This window comes from Sesamum indicum, linkage group LG3 (genome assembly GCF_000512975.1).
Source record: "Sesamum indicum cultivar Zhongzhi No. 13 linkage group LG3, S_indicum_v1.0, whole genome shotgun sequence".
Lineage (NCBI taxonomy): Eukaryota > Viridiplantae > Streptophyta > Magnoliopsida > Lamiales > Pedaliaceae > Sesamum > Sesamum indicum.
The window spans coordinates 9,311,891-9,333,354 of NC_026147.1; the positions used below are offsets into that span (position 1 = coordinate 9,311,891).

At 35.2% G+C, this 21,464-nt stretch overlaps 3 protein-coding genes and 1 non-coding gene across 5 annotated transcripts; 1 reads left to right on the forward strand and 3 right to left on the reverse strand.

The window, feature by feature from the left end:
- On the reverse strand, window positions 2,303–2,384 carry TRNAS-GCU. Its single transcript has one exon. It is a non-coding gene; the product is annotated as a tRNA-Ser (tRNA).
- On the reverse strand, window positions 2,849–5,802 carry LOC105157810 (subtilisin-like protease SBT1.4). The gene has a single exon (XM_011074291.2). The coding sequence runs from the start codon at window positions 5,732–5,734 to the stop codon at window positions 3,410–3,412; it is 2,325 nt and encodes a 774-aa protein (XP_011072593.1). The 5' UTR covers window positions 5,735–5,802; the 3' UTR covers window positions 2,849–3,409.
- On the reverse strand, window positions 7,711–10,406 carry LOC105157812 (cation/calcium exchanger 4). The gene has a single exon (XM_011074293.2). The coding sequence runs from the start codon at window positions 10,055–10,057 to the stop codon at window positions 8,117–8,119; it is 1,941 nt and encodes a 646-aa protein (XP_011072595.1). The 5' UTR covers window positions 10,058–10,406; the 3' UTR covers window positions 7,711–8,116.
- On the forward strand, window positions 14,177–20,380 carry LOC105157813 (aldehyde dehydrogenase family 7 member B4). Of its 2 annotated transcripts, none has more exons than XM_011074295.2 (15): window positions 14,177–14,292; window positions 14,485–14,621; window positions 15,173–15,259; window positions 15,381–15,512; window positions 16,571–16,643; window positions 16,834–16,856; window positions 16,943–17,006; window positions 17,165–17,210; window positions 17,420–17,600; window positions 18,247–18,423; window positions 18,525–18,689; window positions 19,250–19,390; window positions 19,475–19,572; window positions 19,788–19,937; window positions 20,089–20,380. In XM_011074295.2, exons 2-15 carry the CDS (start codon window positions 14,487–14,489, stop codon window positions 20,141–20,143), a joined length of 1,527 nt encoding a protein of 508 aa, XP_011072597.1. In that variant the 5' UTR covers window positions 14,177–14,292; window positions 14,485–14,486; the 3' UTR covers window positions 20,144–20,380. The 2 variants fall into 2 exon arrangements, with proteins under 2 accessions (XP_011072597.1, XP_011072596.1); XM_011074294.2 differs by having other exon boundaries at window positions 14,210–14,368.

Here is a 21,464-nt window from a genome sequence, read left to right on the forward strand (position 1 = left end):
TTTCTGCGGTTTTTGGCCTTTTTCCTAATACAAAATTGCAATAGTTTGAATTTCTCTCTTCAAGTTTTGTCCTTTCATAAGAAAACGTTTTGAACCTATCCGTAAATTCAATGAATTTTTCTGAAATTTGTTATAATTATAAATATTTCATTGTTGTTTATAAAATTCTAAATACCCCTTACAGTGAGACGTCATAAATGTTAATACAAAAGGAGTACTTGTAACTTTTCAAAAAATAAAAATATAATTATAATTATGTCAAATCTCATGAAAGTGCTTTGTAATTTACTCTTATTTATTTAAATTGTTCACGTCATCTTTTAATTTTTGATATACTACCATATTCATTCTTCACTTTTGCTCATATTAATCACACAATCTGCTTTATATCTAAAATTTGTGCCGTATCTATATGATATTACGTATAAGGACTACGTGTTAAGCTGGCTAGTAATAATTTATACTATTATAAAAGAAAATTTTATATCGTATCAATTTTTAAATACTCAAATTTACCCTTTATTCTATTTCTCCCTTTTAAAAAATTTGGTCGGATTAGTAATTTTAATATTTTTTAATAATTTCACAATTATATCTTTTTCCCTTTTAACTACCACTACTCCACATTTCTATTTTACTTTCTCTATATTTATTATAATTTTTTTTCTTACTATTTCATACTAAAATTATTTTTATATACTTGCGGGAATCACATACCACGACAACTCATATTAAAAAAAAAAAAAAAAAAGAAAGGGGGCCAGGCCATTTATATGTGTGGACAAAAACAAACCCCCACCGTCGAAAATTAATTAAAGGATAATAATGGCGTATGACAATTTTGTCTCATAACAAATGGAATCACGTCAGCAACTTTGTTTAAGGTTCTTGTCTTGTAGCAATCATAGTAAGAAGCTCAATTAATTAATTTTATATTTTTCAAGATTTGAATATAAATAAATAATATACATAATTGTAGAACAAAGAAGATGGATAAGAGTTCTGGAATTTTTCAAAGTGTTGATAAAATAAAGGGATAATTATACTATTTTTTTTAATATTTGGTATAATTATTGTAGATATTCTATAATTTAAAAGAGTATATTTAACATTTCTATCGGTTATCAGCAAGTTTCATAATTTTTTTTGACTAATGAAGAGAATTCATTTATTGGATAAAAATAAATGTTTCGAGTGCTTGATATAATTTTTTAAACTGCAGTAAAATCTGTATGTAATTTACATAAAATTTTAGGACGGATATTGGAATTATCCCTAACTTTATTGTGAGTGAGTTTGAGTCCAATTATTGGGGTGATGATGGCGCAATTTTTTATTTTTTAAAAGTTATTTTTAAATTAAATTGTCATTACCAATTTATACTTTCAAAATTTAAGTTAAAAATGTGATTTTAGGCAATTTTAACACTTTAATAAAACGTTTAAATTAAAAAAAAATAATAATTAAAAGTCTATCATTGACAAAAAAAAGTAATACATTATCGAAGAATTACAAAAACGGGCTTCGCATTGTGGGATTTTTTTTGTATGAAGCCCTAGTTTGAGTTTTAAAAAAAATGGGCTTTGCAGTGTGAAGTTTTGATTATATATGAACTGTGGGCTTTTATTATTTGATTATGAAATTCTTTTAAATAATTAAATAATTTTATTAAATTATTAAATATATATATAGAAGTTAAAAATTAATTATATATTTAATGGCTTCATTCAATTTTTGATGATTTTTAAGTTTTAAATCAAAGTTGAACTGATAAGTGCGCTGCGATTTTATTTTAATCGCAGCTTGAAAATGAATCATAAAATTGGTTCAATTTGATTTGATTTTATCGGGTTTAATTTTTTTTTTTATCACCACTTCTAATTATGGTAGAATTGGAGGATGCTGTGGAGTGAAGAAAAATTTCTATGAAAATTAAGTTTGGTCAAATGATACTAATGTAAGTATGATATGCTTGTGATGTGATTGATCACTTTTTTTAAATTATACATTAGTAACATTATAAATATAATGTACTTGTTATATAATTAATTCAAATTCAATCAAACCCAATTTGAATGAAATGATAAGAATGAAGTGGTGGTTCCAACTAGCAACTAATGTTGAAGTAGTTGTGGTTTGTGTATCTTGTAATTATTTTGATATGTGTAAATGATAATGGTGAAGTGAAGTGCATCACAATTCACAAATAGAGATGAAGTGGCTTTTCGGATTGGAAGAATTGGATATGATTATGAGTTGAAGGAAGGATCATCCCTATCACCAAACAAAACCATATCACAAACGTCGCCTGAGAGATTCGAACTCTCGCGGGGAAACCCCATGTACTTAGCAGGCACACGCCTTAACCACTCGGCCAAAGCGACGCTCTCATGCCTATTCTTCTCATTATTAATATTTCTAATAACAGTTAAAAAGGATTTCCCACCTTGAAGCTTCCCTGATCTCTTTTTGTTAATATTTTATCCTGTTCGGTTAAGTAACTTAAATGGCAAGATTGGAACAAAAATAGTTCCATTTTGACAATCCCTTGAAAGCACAAGGATGATAACTATGTCTTAGAATTCAAATGTAAGATGATGTAAATGTTGTATTCATTTTACATGTGAAGTGGGTGGGATATAATAAGATGTAAGAAGACTAATTTAGAATACATGAATAGATTGTGCATACGTACACCTACTAATGAACCGACGCAATTGCTTTCATCTGTTCTGCTAAATCATGCTCCCATATTTCCATCAAAGTAACTGCTTGTTTACTGCATTCCTTCGCTCCTTTTTTCGACCTAAAGTTTCCAACATAAAATTCAAATGCAGCAACAAAAGGATTACTTCAGAATGAACACTGATCAAAGCTGTTTCATATATTGACGGATCAAGAACAGACTTCACTAGCCAAAGATGGGACTTGACCCACCCAGAAAGCAACACGTAACATCATGCAAAAGGTCAGTTGGGTCGGTTTGGAACACTCTCATGTAATGAAAATAAACTATCGACAGTTCAAGAACAACACAAGATCATCCTATTAAATGAAAACCGGAGCTTTAAAGCGTTGAAATAGACAAAGTTCATTGTATTCATAATTTCCTTCCACTGTCTTCATGCTTTCATACCCCTCCAATAACTTAGGCATCACTAGGAATTTGGTGGAAGAACACTTCTAAATCCCGCCTAAGAATCTCAAAATGTACACCATACGACAGATTTTACATCACTTTCCATTTGTTCAGATCCTTATTTTACAACTAACATCAACAACAATAGACGAACAATGACAAGCCTTGCTGATCCATTTTCTTTATACCATCCTCAATCCTTCATTTACTAACTCCCTTTGATCAACAAGGCTCGATCACGTCTCTCCCGTGACATCAACGAAATTAACTTCACATTGCCACAGCCGAGTTGCGGCGCCACAGCACAGCAATCGGGCTCCTCACAAGGTGGCTACCTCCATCACTCCATTCAATTGACCCGAATGAAGATTTGCTGCCCGTAATCTCAAATCCAACAGCATTAGCACTACTCTTAAATGTAACTTCATATGACAACTTGTCTTCCTTCTCACTAAAAACCAACTTACTAGGTGACACGCTCACCTCCACACCCAGTGGAGTGTTCACTTTCACCTCATAAACTGCATTCGCCTCTTTCCCAACATTTTTCACCGTCCTCTTATACTTCACCACGCTTTCACTACCGGAGAAAACAACAGAAAATGAAGGGTAATTCAAATTCCCTGGAGTCTTGAATCCTAGTGCATCACAATCAACCGAAGAAGCCTGTTTAGTGAAAACGGAAATTCTCCTTGAATCATATCCAATTGTGCACAAGAATGCCACATAATCAGTGATTTCCAAGTCATACACCAACCCGGGATCCACTGCTCGGTTTGGATCCACATGGCCCGACCCATGAACGAATGGGTTGGACTCACTGCCTGTGGCAAGGTCCGTAATGTTGCCACCGGAATTGTCCAGATTGTAAGCGGTGGTCATCAACGCAGACTTGATGGCTGCAGGTGACCACTTGGGATGAGCCTTTCTCAGCAGAGCAGCCAAGCCACTCACGTGAGGACAAGACATTGATGTACCAGAAATGATGTTGAATTCAACTTTTCTTGTATCAGATTCCAAATCTGTCGGACCAATGTACCCGGTCCAGCCGGCCAGAATATTAACTCCGGGGGCAATGACATCTGGTTTGAGAATTTCTGCGGTGCGGTAGCTTGGGCCGCGGCTCGAGAATGAAGCCACGCGCGGCGCTGGTGGAGATGTGCTTATAACAGTTCCCCTGAATGCAATTGTGGCGGTGGGATTTGGATCGGACCGTGCATATGCTCGGATCTTGTCGCCGGCCGTTTGTCCGACCATCGTAGCGGGAATGAAGTGCGCATCAGCGAGGAGTTCTTCGCCAGAATCAGCTAAATTCGCCATTATCAGGCCGGCGCCTCCTGCAACGTGAACGGCGTTTCCTTTCTCGACTCTGGCATTGCCGCCGCGATCGCAGATCACGATTTTTCCGGCGACCTTAGCGGGATCTAGCTGGCCGGTGTAGCAGTATCTACTTCCACAATCCGCGCCGTAAACCAACGGGAGCAATTTCTCGCCGAGCGAGTCGCCATGGTACAGCGAAACACCGCCAAATGTCCTGCCGTCACCGAGGATGACATCTGCTGGAAACTCACGATCGAGAGTGGAAGCTCCAACTGTCAAAATCCACGGAGCAATATTCACCGCTGTGTATGAATCAGGCCCTGAATTTCCAGCAGAGCAAGACACCACAATGCCATGCTCCGCCGCACCGAAAGCTCCGATTGCAATCGAATCGAAGTCGTACTGTGGTGCGTAACCATTAGCACCAACGGAAAGCGAAATTACATCCACACCATCTTCAATAGCATGCTCCATGGCTGCCAATATATCCGAATCGTAACAGCCAAACGCCCAGCAAATCTTATAAACAGCAATCCTCGCTTTGACCGCCATGCCTCTAGCTTCTCCCTTCGCGTATCCGAACAAACTAGCGTTTACAACTCTGGATCCGGCAGCCGTCGATGCTGTGTGTGTCCCGTGACCTTCCGTATCTCTCGGAGACTTCGATTCATTCGACTCCTCCATTGTTTTACCCCGCGAAGCTTCATACCCTAAATAAAACGTTTTAGCGCCGATAATTTTCTTGTTACACAAAGTCGCCGGAAAATCAGGAGCATCCACGCAACTCCCTTTCCAGTGTGAAGGAACCGGGGAGAGCCCTTCATCGGAGAAGCTCGGCCTCTCGGGCCAGATACCCGTGTCAAGAACTCCGACGATGACGTCATCAGCGTAGTCAGCGTTCGGCCACAGCCCGAACGAATCAGCAAGACCTAGAAACTTAGGAGTGCGTGTGGTGTGGGGGTGGCGGACTGCGTCGGGGATCACGGAGATCACGCCGGGAACACGACTCAGAGCAGCAGCCTGAGCGGCGGAAAGACGGGCAGAGAACCCACGCACGGCGCGATCATAAGTATACAGAATCTTGGCGGGGCGGTTGTGCGGGGGGAGGGACTGGATGATGCTGGAGTACCAGTGGTGGTGGGTGGAGAAGGCGAGAGGCTTGTGAGACTTGGAAACATGGATGATGAAGGTCTCCTGGTCGTCGGACGACAAAGCGGAAGGGAGGAGAAACAGGAAGAGGAGAGGGAACAAGGCCATGATCGGCGGAGGCTTCATTTTCTCCGGGAAAAGTGGAGTGGGAGTGGAGGAGGAGACGAAGATGAAGTGAATATTCTTGAGGCCGAAAACAAGGGACCAATAAATCGGCAACGTTTACCTGATTGGTGGGCTCCCATTGGGCCACGTTTTGGATTATCATTGGCGGTGGACCTTCTCCCAAGATATTTAAATATATGTTCTTTCTTATATGCAAGTATGGATAGCTCTGTACTCAAATAATTGATATGATATATAAATTTTTTTCGAATAAATTGTATTTTTAGTCTCATAAAAAATCAGATTATTATACTTTTTTTATCTTGTATTTTACAACATTATTAGTTTTAGTCTCGTAAAATTAATAAATGTTGTAGCTGTGTTCCATGTACTAATTTTATGGGATTAAATTTGTTAAGTTTTTAAACCACTTTTATAATGTTTTTTTTTTAATATTTTAGCACAACAATTATTAATCTATAAAATGTGAAATCAAAAGTAAAATAATTTTTATTTTATGGAACCAAAAACATAATTTTTCTTTCTTTATAGATAATATCTGAGGTGGATGATTGTTTGAATTTCCTGCTAATTTTAAATTGTATAATTTATTATTTAAGTGACGTATGATCCCTAGCATAATAGGGTTGTAACAAAAAAAGTATACAAAGAAGACAAGGATAGCATAAATTATTTTTGGACCAAAAGTAAATAAAGTTAAAGAATTATTTATGCATCACGACTTTTATTCGATTCTTTGATACGATCAATTTCAAATATAATATTAGATGATGAGTTTGGGGAAGTGGGGAAGGTGGTGGGTAGATAAGGGAGGGTTGTGGATAAGTAGGTAGGAGGTGGGTATCTCATGGATCATGCCACCCTCAGCTACCCAAATTTTATGTCATCTATATAACTTCTGAAACCTTGAATTATCATACAATAATAATATTATTTATAGCTGATGTGGGTGAAAATTCACGTAAACAATTAGCGTCTGAATGTAATATATAATTGAGCCCAAAAATGAGAAATTTTTTATGTACAAATCATGTGCGTGCGTCTACTTGTTAATTACTGCTTTTCTATATACAAAATGAGCAGTAGCTTTAATGATAATAACTGTTGCTGTATACACACTTCATAGCAATGAACGTAGACGGAATGGCGGGTGTATTAAAAGTTCTTGTACTTGTCTTCTCTCTTTCATTTTCTTGCATTCGTGCACTACTCAGATTTGTTTCCATTATATTTTGATGAATAGTTGGGGAAATTGAATATTTGTTCCCATTTTGTAGAGGTTATTGCACTTTTAATCCAACAGCATATGAATTTAGTATTTAGAACAAAAATTTATTCAAATGTGCCACAATTTTGAAAAAAAAATATACTTTTAGTCCCATACAATAGAAGGTGTTGCACTTTGATCTCAAAGTTTATGAACTTAGCATATTTAGTCCTATAAGCTAAAAAAATTCGACAACTTTTTATCCTACGGAACTAATGTACCACAATCTATGATACCAAAAATGCTACACCTTTTTATCTTATGGGACAAGATGTATTAAGTTCATAAACTATAAGACCAAAAGTGCTACATCATCTATTGCGTGAGACCAAAAGTAAAATTTTCGTCATAATTTTTTATCCTATGGAACCAAAAATGACACAATTTTTTATTCTATGGGACCAAATGTGACAAATCAGTAAACTGTGGAACCAAAAATGCAACTTCCTCTACTGTGTGGAACCAAAAGTGCATTTTTTCCTTAATAGTTGCATGAATAAGATTGTTGCGTTTGGACAGATTAAAAGAGAAATTTTTTCCAGAAAAATTGATGTCAATTTGAGAACTTTGTAATGAGAACTCTCTCCATCAATATCGTAGGAGGAAGGATTTTCGGGCCTGTCACATATATGAACACAAGGTTTTGTACTGTTGAGATGATCATCAAGTAGAATAGATAAAGGTTAGGCATTAGGGGACATAACATAGGTAACATGTTAAACTGAATTTCATGTAAGCGACAATCTCACACATATTTGCATAATGTCAAAGATGGCTATTCACGTGGAAGCAAAATATAAAAACAATATGAATACCAAGCAATGATGAATAAAACGAGCAATCTTTGAGATGGTTAATTAACGCAGTTGCAGGGAGTTGCGTCGTGTTAGCTATTTTACAGTTTCCCTTCATAGGTCGCTGCATTTAGTGTCATGACAACACAGAACGTGCTATATACCTTCTGCGGACAAGAATGAAGACTAAAAAAGAAGGTGATATATACCGATGACAAGCAAGTTTTCTCCTTGATCATGCATGAATAAAATTTTTGGGCCCTCGCCAGTTCCCTGGATCAAGAAGTCTCCATACTCAGCTCCTACATTCTGTGGATGAAATCAACTAAGCCCGACAAGAGAAATAAGACCCATAGCAGATCCCACTCTTAAAGAGAGGAATATCAAATATATTGTGAAAAGTCCTGCTCCAAGCATCTTGCTAGGACGCATTTCATTTCGGGGTAAGACCACGAGCGCCCAAGTCAGTCCTGACAAGAGAAATCCCAAAGTGTAATACAAGCTTGTATCTTGTGGGACCATAAATGCACCAGATTTCTCCGACCAGGCTCCAAGTAGCATTGAGGTACCCAATCCGATAAGTGTATTGAACATGGGACCTGCGTAGCAGCCAGACATGGCAATTTGCAAGCCATCGCCACCATTCATTGACAGTGCAACATTTGAAACCAAATCACCCATGGAGTTGCCCCAAGCCAATACGGTCAACCCAAGGATGGAGGGATTGACACCTAGAATTACACCTAACCCGACGAGCAGAGCAACAAGTTCATTTGCTATCATGTAAAACCAAACAATACTCATAAAAAACCCTCCTAAAACCCAAGGGAGTAAGAATCTGTTGGGGGGATGTTCTGATCTTGTGTGCTTATATGCAAAAATGCAAAGTATGAAACCAAGTGAAACACCCACAACATACGCAATTATTCTACTTTGAGAACCCACATTGTCTTGTCTACTCCATAGACACGCGAGAAGAACCGGTGCAAATAAAGCACACCCTACAGCATATACTTTGGACCAGTTTTCCTCCTCAACCAAGGGAATTGTCAGTCTCCTTGGAACTGTTAAAGGCAATTCCATAAGGGCACATAGCTTCGAACATGAGAATGATGATCTTTCTGTACCTGTGTCATCATCATTCCATCCCCACAAATACTTGTCAGCATCAGGTATCTTCACTGCTTGGTTTGAATATATCGCCAGATTAGAGGCCCACATCCACTGCGGCAAGGAAACATGAGAATGGGCTCCATCACTCTCGGTTTCGAATTCAAGCAAAGAGGTAAACATTTCATCCTCTGGAGTTCCTGGAGAAAACACACTTCCTCTGACTGGAAGCAAAGGGGTGACAGCATCCAATTTCAACCTCTGTGCTTGTTCCCTCAAAATCTCGTTGGCAGCAACAGCAAAGGCATATACTATATATATTGATACAAAAGCAATGGCGATCCCTACAGTCACTTTACCAACAAACAAGATCAACGAAAGGGTCATTAGTGTAAAAATAAAAAACATAATATCCCTTATAAAGCACTTCTTGTCAATCTGAACATCCTGATCGGCTACACAAAGGGAAACAGCCCCAACAACAATACAAGTAACAAAAACTGCGCCTCCCAGCACGCTATTAAGTCCCACCTCCCCAGCTCCACTCCCTACAAAAGCTGCAATACTGGCAAAGACATCAGGAGCACCATTACCAAGCGGAAGCAGAGTGACCCCGGCGACAGTGGGAGAGAGCTTCAACAGACTCGAAAGCTTCTCCAAAGAACAACAGAAATAATCAGCTGCAGTGTTACCCAAAAGATAGAACAACGCCGCAAGCCAAACACCTAAGACCAGAAACGTCCAAGCGCTCCCTTTGCAATCACAGTAGAAGAACTTCAGGTAATCCAGAAAACCATCCGATGTGCATTGCGGGTGTGCTTTCAAGAACTCACAACTACTATTGTATCCCTTGTGATTAAGCAATCCCGAACACAGTTGCGGATCTTTAACATCCACATAATTAGGATCAGACCCATTTACATTAATATGAGAATCCACTGTTAATTCAACCATTTCCCTCCGAACCCCAGAAAATCCTCCTCTCGACCTCAATTTAGGGAATGGTACAGAGGATGGTTGCCCTAAAATTGGACTCATCCCAAAATTCCCGTGATAGTAAAACAAGATTACAAAAATCAGGGTACACAACCCATTAAAAGTCCCTCTAAGCCGAGGATTTCTTTTACCGAAAAATGAATTCAATTTCCTCATCTTTTCCCCTAAACTTTCACCTAAAATCCCATATCTATGGCTATACTTCAGCTAAAGACACTCTTACAAGAAAAAAAACAAGTCCAGGGTTTCAATTCGCTCAGAAATCAAATTCTTCAACTCGGGAGCAGCTAAGAAACCCCAGTCCAGAAAAAACGAAACAGAAAAGTTTATCGATTGAACTGACCTGCAAATTAGGAAGCTGTATGAACGATGTAAGGGTCAAAAGAATTGGGAACTAGGGTTTACAAATGTTGCTGAAGGGGAGAACAAAATCAGAGTTAAATGAGAATCGTTTTGGAATTTGATTGAACACGTTTTGATTGTTTTCTTTCCGGGAAGCTTCCTCTCGGGAAAAAGCTCATTCTCAATTGCCGGGATATTAACAGGTGGTTTTCAATTATTGGTCTTTGCTTTTATGTTAAATTACATTTTGCCCCCTTGGGAAATGTCTCAAATTTCAGTTTTGACCCTTAATTTGCTTCTATTATTAATTTGAATCATGCTTTCGAATTAAAAACTTGTTTGGTTCGGGTGAAAATGGACATATAAATATAAAATTCACGTTTTTAGGAAGAATAAATAAAGAGAAAGTAAAATTGTATATATATATATATAAATTTTCAAGTAGAATTATAACATTATAATGACCAAAAGTTACCTATTTTATTTTTATTTACTATACTATCTACGGACATTATCTATACTATTATAAAATAAAATTCTACCAACTTTATTGTCTTAATCTACCCTTCATTTCATTTCTTCTCTTTAAAATTATTTGGTCAGATTAGTAATTTCAATATTTTTTAAATAATTTTATAATTATTTTTTTCCTCTTAACTATCCACTACTCTATATTTCTCTCGCATCCTACTTCTCCATATTTATTATAATTTATTTTTTTACTATTTTTTTTTCTTATAATCTCACATCAAGATTCTTTTTATATGTTCACGGGAACCGCGTACGATGATAACTAATTTTATTATATAAAAAAACTCATTTCATTTAAGATATTGAGATCAATTTTTTTTTCTATTTTTGTTTGATGCATATTTTTATTAATGAGTTTTCAATTTTAATCATTAAACTTTTTTACTAATTTGAAATACTTAATATTAATTTATTTATTTTTTTAATACAAAACAATGAAGAAAATATTAGTTGATAAAATTGCAAAATTAATCTTACTTTAGTAATTTGTTAATTAGTCACTATGTTGTTAGTTACTTTTGCAATTTATTAATTAGTCATTATGGGAGTATTTGCAAAAACTTTTGCTTTAAAACAAGTGATTTTCGTAAAAGAAAATTAGAAGTTGTAGTAGAATAAAAAGTGGATAATGGTAAAAAAAAGTAGATAAAAGCTAAAGTAGCGTTTGGAGAAAAATCACTTCTAAAATAAACTTAATTGATGAAAGACTGTTTTGTTCATATGTGTTAAAAAAATACTATCTTTTTGCTTATTATTTCACTTTTTTTTTGTCACTATTAACTATTTTTTTCACAAAAAAATATTTTTTTTAAAATGTTATAAAAATATGTTAATTTAATAATGTTCCGACTAAGTAATATAATTGTTGATTCATACGTAATAACTAAACTTGCATCATTGTAAAAAATAAGTAATTTATTAATTAATCAAATAATAATATGTGAAAGAAATAATATAATTAGATGATATAGTATATAAAATATAGAAAACTTAAAATATTAAATATGTGTAAGTGTAAATTTAATTATTGTCAAAATTTAATATATTTGAAAACTCCAATATCAACTTTAAATATACAATTTCAAGAAAAAATTAAAAGCGGTAAAGTTGAATTAAAACTATTATAATAAGGGTAAAGTAATAAAAGATAAAGTTGAATTTATTTAAAAAAAATCAAAGTAGCTAAAAGCATCCCCTAAGGTGCTTCTAGTTTTTTTCTAGCCGTTTTAAATGTAGAAGTTGGTATCCATAATAAAGACTTTATTTTGATTAGAACTCCATACTTATACAATAAGATAGGAACGTTAAGATGGCTACAACAATTTTTGTTTTAACGCATACATCCGACACACTCACGCATTCACATAGGTTTGAACATAAGATTTCCCATGCGAAATCTTTAGCCCATGTCGCTGGGCTATCCCATAAGGAACATGGCTAGAATAAAATGTTAAATCGACCACTTTTGAATATTAGTCAATTAATTCAAACGCAAACGTCTTTAGTACCAACAAGTTGTTGATCTAATGGTAAGCAGTTTAAACACTAAGGGAATTTTTTACAAATAAATAGCGTTCGAGATTTTAAAATCAAATTAATCGGGAGGGGCTTAATTCTTTGGCCCTTGAAAAAAATAATTAATTTAATTTTTAATATAAGATGAAAATATATGTGATGAAAAAAAATGACAAAAGAAAAAAAGTGCTCAGCCCTTAAAATTTACTAGTAAAATAAAATTGATTCGTAAAATAATTTAATACCTCGCACTTTTAGATGAAAATGATCCCAATCATTTAATACTTGTGGTTTTATGATAATTAAAGAGGATGAAATCATCAAGTATGGTGGGATCTACTCAGATCATCTTTAAGTTCTTTTTCTCCCCCCTCTAGATAGAGTTTATATACCTAAATAAATAAATAAATAAAAGTTAGAATATAATTGTTAGGTATGGTGAAATTTGATTTGAATTAAGATATATTTAAACTGACGAATTTGAAATTATTCTAATAATATTATTTTTAATTAAATAAATAATAAAATCCAAAAATTAATTGTAAGTTGTTTAGTTAGATGTATAATTGCATCCGGATAAAATTTAATCGTGTTTACTTTGATTTATACACATGAGTTGAGTGGAGAAATTACTAGTGAACCATTTGAAATGTATTAAAGAAAAAAATATTATGGGTAAAATTGAGAAATCACATGCTTATCGAGTTGGTTATGGTCATTAGAATAACTCAAGGTGAGATGAGCTACGTAAGTCGAACAGTGATTAATATATAGCATTGATTTTATACCGGGTCCCCATACATCAAATAAATCTTATTTTCATTTACATTATTTATTTTATACAAGTTTATACACCAAAATAAACGAGACTTAGAGAATGTTTGTATAAACTTTTATTACATATACTTGTAATTACGACTGCTAAACAGACAGAACGGGTTATCTTGGAATCTAATTCTTTGGTGACCATCAACTGGATTGAAAGCAAGCATGACGATGTCCACCGTGTAGCCCAAATTGTTGCTCAAGTCATCCAATCTATTTGGAAACAATGGCCTAATGGAACTTCAGGAAAATTTCGAGACTATGTAATTGACTTGTGCACGGTGGGGCTAAATGGGTCCATGATGCTAATTGGGATAGTCCAATTCCCCCCTTCTGTTCCCACCAAAGTGTATTTTGTGACAGTGGCTCTCCAATTTTTGAATTTTACTAGTATACTGAAATTTTACCATATAAAAAAAGTTACGGCTTCAATATTAAGTATGTAATTATAATTGTACAAAATGTACTGCGCCTCCTTTTTCTATTTTTTTTTTTTTGGATAATTACTCGCCTTTCTTATGAGGTTTGACATAATTATATATAGATCTCTTGTGGTTTAGGAAATTACATCTAATTCTCCTGAGGTTTGATTCCGTCTAACAAATAAGTCCCTCATTAATCAAAATTCACTGAATTTGTTGATATAAACAAAAAAATTGAAATAAAATTATATCTATTCCTCATTGACTTATTACTAACTTATAACAGGTCAAATAAATTTTTTTATGACCAAATTACCCTTATATATCTTCACACGTTAATGTATGTGAGAAGGTAATATTTTCACCATTATAAGGGTAGGTTCATCCGAAAAGAACTGTTTAACCTATAATAAGTTTTCATTCAATATTTTTGTTAATATCAATAAAAAAATTTTGTTAATATTTTTAATATTAGTAAATTCGGTGAGTTTTGACTAACGGAAAATTGGAGCAAACTTCACTAAATATAATTTTTCAATTACAGAAAATTTATGTGAAATTATATCAAATGGAAATTTAATTATTTTATTTATTTATTTTTTTGAGAGGAGATGCTACTCTCATATTTTCTTACCAGCAAACGACATTTTCGATTCATAAGTACATTTCGATTCCCCACACGCAGAATTCTCAACCAACACGTCTCTTCTTTCCCTCATTATCACCATTTGTACCGTACTCTTCCATCATCTCACTGTAAGTCATCCTCAATCCGACACACGCACACATGTTCACACAATGTCTGAATTGAGTACTACTTCTCCTGCCTACGGTACAACCGAACTCATGATTGCCCCATAGCTCGCGTTTCTTCACCTTTAATTATTCGATCGTAGTGTCCGAAGTTGGGAAAATTTTGAATTTTTGTGCGTTTTGTGAATTTTGCAGAGATGAGTTTCCGGAAGAAAGAGTATGAGTTCTTGAAGGAGATCGGGCTCGGGCCGCGGAATTTGGGTTGCTATGTTAATGGCGTCTGGCAAGGGAATGGGCCCGTGGTTACTTCTGTCAATCCTGCTGATAATCAGGTTTTATTTTTTAACTTAAAATTGTTACTTGTTTCTTCAATACTTTCATTTTTTTCCACTGATGCTTTAAGGAGTTTTAGAGTTTTTATGTTTGAGGTTTGTTTTTGTTTTTTTATCATGATTCAAGCATCATGCTGCATGCGGGAACTATATGAGTAAAATAAAATTTGGGACAAATTTATGAATATATGACTTCAACTCTTCTTAGTTGATTCGTCGTTGATTAGCAAAGATGAAATTCAGAAATGTTTGTGGGGCATGATGAAAATTCGTTTAGTAGATGAAATATGTGGAGATATGTATGCATTTGGATTTAACTGATTTTGTGTATATTTAGTTGGATTCAGAATACATGTTGCATGCCTTTAATCTCTATTTCTGGGTGATTTTCTCACCATATACTTTTCAAGTCTTTTAAAATTGGGAACAAGTTTCTAAGACTAGTATTATTATCCTTTTACACTTTTAGTGATGTTCCCAATCTGAAGCGACTGGGGATGCTGTATTATTCTGTTCAAGTTCCCTGATACATTACTTATTTCTTGGTTTAGCCAATTGCTGAAGTTGCTGAAGCCTCTATCCAAGACTATGAGGAAGGCATGCAAGCATGTGCTCATGCCGCAAAGATTTGGATGCAGGTTCTTCTGATCATTACTTCACAGAACTAATCATTGCGGATCCTAGCTTTGTCTGCACATTACTAGTTTGCTGTTGATAGCTGCTATGGATAACTCTATTTGATGTCTGATCTTGCTTCAGATTCCAGCACCAAAGAGAGGTGAAATTGTGAGGCAGATTGGTGATGCACTGAGAACCAAACTCCATCACCTTGGTCGGCTTGTTTCTCTTGAAATGGGGAAAATACTGGCAGAAGGAATAGGGGAAGTCCAGGTATTTATAGTATACTCTATCCGGAACTGGAATTGGAATATGATTTATGTAATACCATTCACTATGATTCGTTCTTTTCTCTTTTAGTTTGAATTGAAAATTTGGATAGATAATTAAGACCTTCGACTTTGCATGTATTGCTCAACTTCTTATCGTAACAAAAAAAATTGAGAAGCTAAAGCTATGACAAGAAAAGATCAAAGAAAAATTTGCATGTATTACGCATTGCTCCATGACAGCTGGTAACCCAATTCTTGAATGCAAGTAAAAATCGTTAGCCCTTTCCTTCTCAACATTCAGAAAGCATAGATCTCAACCGTGAAATCTCATACCTGAACCAGCATGTGTGTCAAGTGCTTCATTTTACGCTATTATATTTTCATCAGAATTTCACCCAATGAATCAAAATGGGGGATAATGCATATTCCCCTCAGAAAAACAGAATACTAGAGAATGAAAAGACAAAAATGGGAAAGGCAGTTCTGTTTGGGTTGTGATGCATTTTTTGCTCTCTGAATTGACTGACGTCAAAAAACTTCTTGAAAGTACATTGTCGGGCAGAGGACATGTTCCTGGAATTTTATGGGAAGTGGCATAGTCTTTATTGCGAATAGTCCACCAATAATTTTGCACTGAACACGTCGTTCACCATTATGTTTCCAAAGAGACAATTATCCATTAATGACAATGACTTCACATTGTGTTATGTTTTAGCTCAAAACAAGCAGATATTCTGAGTTTAAAGTTGTATTGTCTTTACTTTTTGGTATGTAATCTTTTACATTATGGTTTCATTCGAGATCATTACTTCATTGAAGGATGGCTTTGGAGAACATTGGAATTGCAACTATATAAGCTACAAATATTGAAAGATTCGTGTTATTGGTCGAGCTTCACAATTTGATCTCTTTTGGAAATTTATAATTTGAGAAGTAGTAGTTGTAATTTGTCAGATATTCCATAAAAACTGAGTGGGCATATCCTCATCTGTATGAACTTCAAAGAGTATCAAGATATTGATTAATCCATTCTCTTATGTCAGATCAATGTTATTGCAGGAAATAATTGATATGTGTGACTTCGCTGTGGGATTAAGTCGTCAGTTGAATGGATCTGTTATACCTTCTGAACGTAAGCTTATAATTTTGCAACCTTACTTCTAATTATTTATCGGTTATACTTGATGCTATTTTTGGTGATGCTGTCTATATTGCTTGTTTTGGGAGTTCAGATATTACATTTACTACCTGAAGAAACCACATACTTTTATGTATTCCATAGAAGCTAACTTATTTACTTTTTATTTTTAATCTTTGAACAGGACCAAATCATATGATGTTGGAGGTATCTAGATGTTATTTGGATCATAGTTTTATGTATATTGTTATATATTGTAATTTCTAACCTTGTTTCATGCTGTTGCTGAATAGATGTGGAATCCTTTAGGGATAGTTGGTGTGATCACTGCTTTCAACTTCCCTTGCGCTGTTCTTGGTGAGCGTTTAGACATACTATATATTGTGAATTTGGTGATATAGGCACTGGGACAGCTGAGCCTAATTTCTTTGCCACATGATGTTGGTAAAACTAAGTCGTTTGTTTTTGTGTTTAGTTTTACATGTTGAGTTCTAATGTTTTGGGTGTGATCTTAGGATGGAATGCATGCATTGCTCTGGTTTGTGGAAATTCTGTCGTCTGGTTAGTCCTTTGCCCTACTGTTTTCCTTTGTTATAGTTCATTTATTTAAATGTGAGTGTAATCAAAAGGCTGGTGTGAATATGTCGATTTACTGTTTTCTCCTGCCTACCTATGATTGCTTAATCTTTATCCTGCATAATCAATAGTTTATTCTCTCAGTCAATATGAAAGTCAAAATTGTGAATTCTTCTTATTTTACGGTCTTTTAGGAAGGGTGCTCCCACCACACCTCTGATTACCATAGCAATGACAAAAATAATTGCTGGAGTATTAGAGAAGAACAATTTACCAGGTGCAATTTTCACAGCATTTTGTGGAGGTGCTGAAGTTGGTCAAGCTATGGCAAGAGATCCACGCATTCCTCTAGTTTCTTTCACTGGGAGTTCAAAGGTACTTGTGCTTAGTGTCAGTTTTTGTATTTGTCACTGTGATCAGGACTATAAGCTGGTTTCATGGTTATGAAGTCAAAAAGTTGGTCGTAAAAGAATTAGTTAACTAGGGAATAAATCCTGTTCAATTAAATAATACTTAGTTTTTATACAGTATTTCGTTTTAATATTTGCTTGATTTTCAAATCTGTTGCTAGCCTCTCTTTAGGTTTCTCTTATTTTTCTTTTTTACTCGCATATACTGAAGGAAGAGCAGAATTCATTGCCTGATGTGGTCGAAACTTTATATTTGGTGCTTAGATGTGCTTGTGCAATGGTAATTGTCTGAAATTTCTTGGGGAAAAGTACACGTCAAACGAGTTGTTGATAAAGGATATACTTGAACAAACTACTACATAGCTCTTGTTATTGCCTTAATTACTCAAACTCCAGAACTATGGGCTTGTGATACTTTTAGTTTTCTTTTTATTCTTTGATGTTGTTAGTATTATATGTGTATAAGGATGTTCCTGGTGTTTGTTACTGAACAAATTCTTGCGTCTCAGTATCATTACAGAAAGACTTTCAGCAGCATGCATGTCCAAATGACTGGCAGATTGATGTGCATATCATCCTTTTTCATCTTGTTTGATGTGTGTTCATTTCAGGTGGGTCTAATGGTTCAACAAACAGTAAATCAACGATATGGCAAATGCCTGCTTGAACTTAGTGGAAATAATGCTATAATTGTCATGGATGATGCCGACATTGAACTTGCTGTTCGCTCAGTTTTATTTGCTGCTGTTGGTACTGCTGGTCAGAGATGCACTACATGCCGTAGACTGGTATTCTAAAATATTTTGCTGTCTCCTCTATGGATGATATTACAAAAAGTTAGATCTTATGCTTAACAACTTTCTTCCTCTTCTTTGTCCTGGAAATGAAGCTTCTTCATGATAGTATATATCAGAAAGTACTTGAACGGTTACTTGAAGCATACAAACAAATCAAGATAGGAAATCCATTGGAGAAGGGTACCTTACTTGGGCCGCTGCATACTCGTGCTTCAAGGGAAAATTTTGTAAAGGGAATAGAGATAATCAAATCTCAGGTTCGTGATGTCTGCCAAATTCTTGTTGCATTTTCTAATAACCTGTGTGTATGCAATTGTTTAATCTGCATTTAGGTTAACTTTCTTGGTCCTTCTCATTCATTCTTTCCCCAGATATAGAAGTAAAGGCTGCGTAGCTGGCTTTATTTATAATCCATGCACTTTATTTTTCCTTATAGAACTCTTGCATATAATCTATTCTTGGTGCTATTTGCACGTTTTGCAATGGCAAAGATAGGGAGGTTTATCTGATCAAAAGATCAAATGCTTGATAGCTGACATGACCCATTCTTCCTTGTTTAAACTAGTTTCGTGTAATGCAATACACCTGAACATAAGTTACCGAGGGGACAGTTTCTTGTACACTGCATTTGGAAATGACAATAGCAACCATTTATCTCTAATATCTACTTGATGACTATTATTATTGTTGGCATATTAAAATGTGATGGTTTCGGTTGTTAACAAGCTTCTGTTCTTTCTTGCAGTAGTTTTAAGGTTCTTAGAAAGATTGGCTTGTTATACTAGATTTCACTGAAGTTACCTATGACGTGTTCCAGGGAGGAAGGATCATCTCTGGAGGTGCTATTATAGAGTCTGAAGGAAATTTCGTGCAGCCCACTATAGTTGAAATTTCTGCAAATGCTGAGGTTGTCAAGGAAGAGTTGTTTGGTCCAGTTCTTTACGTCATGAAGTTTCAGGTAACACAACTTTTCAGCTCCTACCTATCTGAAGGTTTCCGTTAAGGAGTTGTCAATAATTTCAAGTACCTGATGTATGTGCAGACACTGAAGGAAGCAATTGAAATAAACAATTCCGTACCTCAAGGTCTAAGCAGCTCCATCTTCACCCGCAGACCTGAAATTATATTCAAATGGATCGGGTGAGTAATTAAACTGCTCATTGACACTCTTCTTTGGCTTTTGTTAGTTTCTGAAGAATAACTCTCATAGACACTAAATTGAGGAATGATAAATTCTTCGTTTACAGCTGTTGCTATGACAAATTAAAAATCAACATCTTTGTACAAAAATCATGTCCTCCCATTTTATTATTGCTAGCTTCTGTTAACTTCCCACGTGCATAAATTCAATACAGGCCCCAAGGAAGTGATTGTGGTATCGTAAATGTCAATATTCCAACAAATGGTGCCGAAATAGGCGGCGCTTTTGGTGGTGAGAAAGCTACTGGAGGTGGCCGTGAAGCTGGAAGTGATTCTTGGAAGCAATATATGAGGCGCTCAACTTGGTAAAACTCGATCATTTTCCTTCAGTGGCGCTTTTTATTTCTCGTACCTGTTTCTGTACTCTTTAATGTGTCCAATGGGTCATCTTAAACAAGTATTCATATCTTAGATAAAACATTTCTGATTTTTCGCATTTCCCATGCATCAACGCAGCACTATCAATTATGGAAGCGAGCTGCCTCTGGCGCAAGGCATTAACTTTGGGTAAACAGACTTGAGGAGCAATCAACTTTGGCAGATGAAGTGAACTGGTAACTGTGTCCAGGGATGTTTTCCTGTAACTGATGGTGTTAATTGGTTGTGGCTGGTTCCATTTCTGAATCAGCAGCTATTGAAAGATTTGTATGTATAATTAGACATGGCTTCTGGCCAAGACTTTCTACCAATGATCCATGGCTGTCAGCATGGAATAATGAATGAATTCGACTCTCATTCCACTCCTGCATGTTTAGTTTCACTGTGAAGGTTCAAATTCTAATGATTTCTGCTTCAATTATAGAATTTAGAGCTAAGGATTTCAATCGAATGGAATTTTCGAACTTGAGGGTAGTTATGGACTTAGAAGGAACTAAGACTACATTTGGGGCGATGGATTTGGATTTTAGGGGATGATTTGAAAAAAGAATTTCAAATGACTCTATATTAGAAGAATTTGAAATTCATCGATATTCAACAAAATGTAATTCAAATTTAGAGGTAAAGAATTTGAAATTCTTTGAATCTATAATTATCCAAACAATTCGAAGGATTTGCTATTCCATCAATCCAAATGTAGCCTAAAAGAACATTGCAGCGAATATTTATGTTAAAAATGAAACTTTTGATAGAAAAGTCTCGATCGGATGAAATAAAGAGGCATTTCGGGATCCGAATCTGGCGGGAATATAGTCTATATTATTTAATAACTTGGCATACGGGGAATAAATATATTGGATTAAATTTAATTAAAAAGACTCTCACCATACTCAAACGTAATCATAGTTTTAGCAGAAGTGTAAAGAAATCAAAATATGCCTTTCCAGCCAACCAAACCAAACTCCGAACCAGTTTCTTTATTCAAAAAGTTGTTTACCAAATCAAATAATACTAACTTTTTTTTATTATTTACATGACACACCAGAAAAAAGTATCTTCTATTATTGAATGGGTATTATTTGTTTATTTAATGTCAGCTTTTTGTAGAAAAATGGGCACACCATCATTTTGTCAGTGTTTGCGCGTCAAACGTTGAAGATGATAAGGTTGTTTATCATTCTACTATGGTGGGTTTAATGTGGTCCTGTCCATCAGCTTAATTTACTTTATTTTGAATACAAACAATTACATTTTACGTCTTCACAATTTCCATGATATTCTCTAGATGGGTGTGATTGTGAAAAACATAAGAGGATCATTGAACTTGAGATGATGGGTTGTTAGCAAGAGGCACATCAATGATTGAGATTAGGTGCAAGAAAATTTGATGATATGATGAACTGGGGTATGCCCCACTAGTTGCATGTCATGGAGAAAAAGGAAGTGACCGTCCT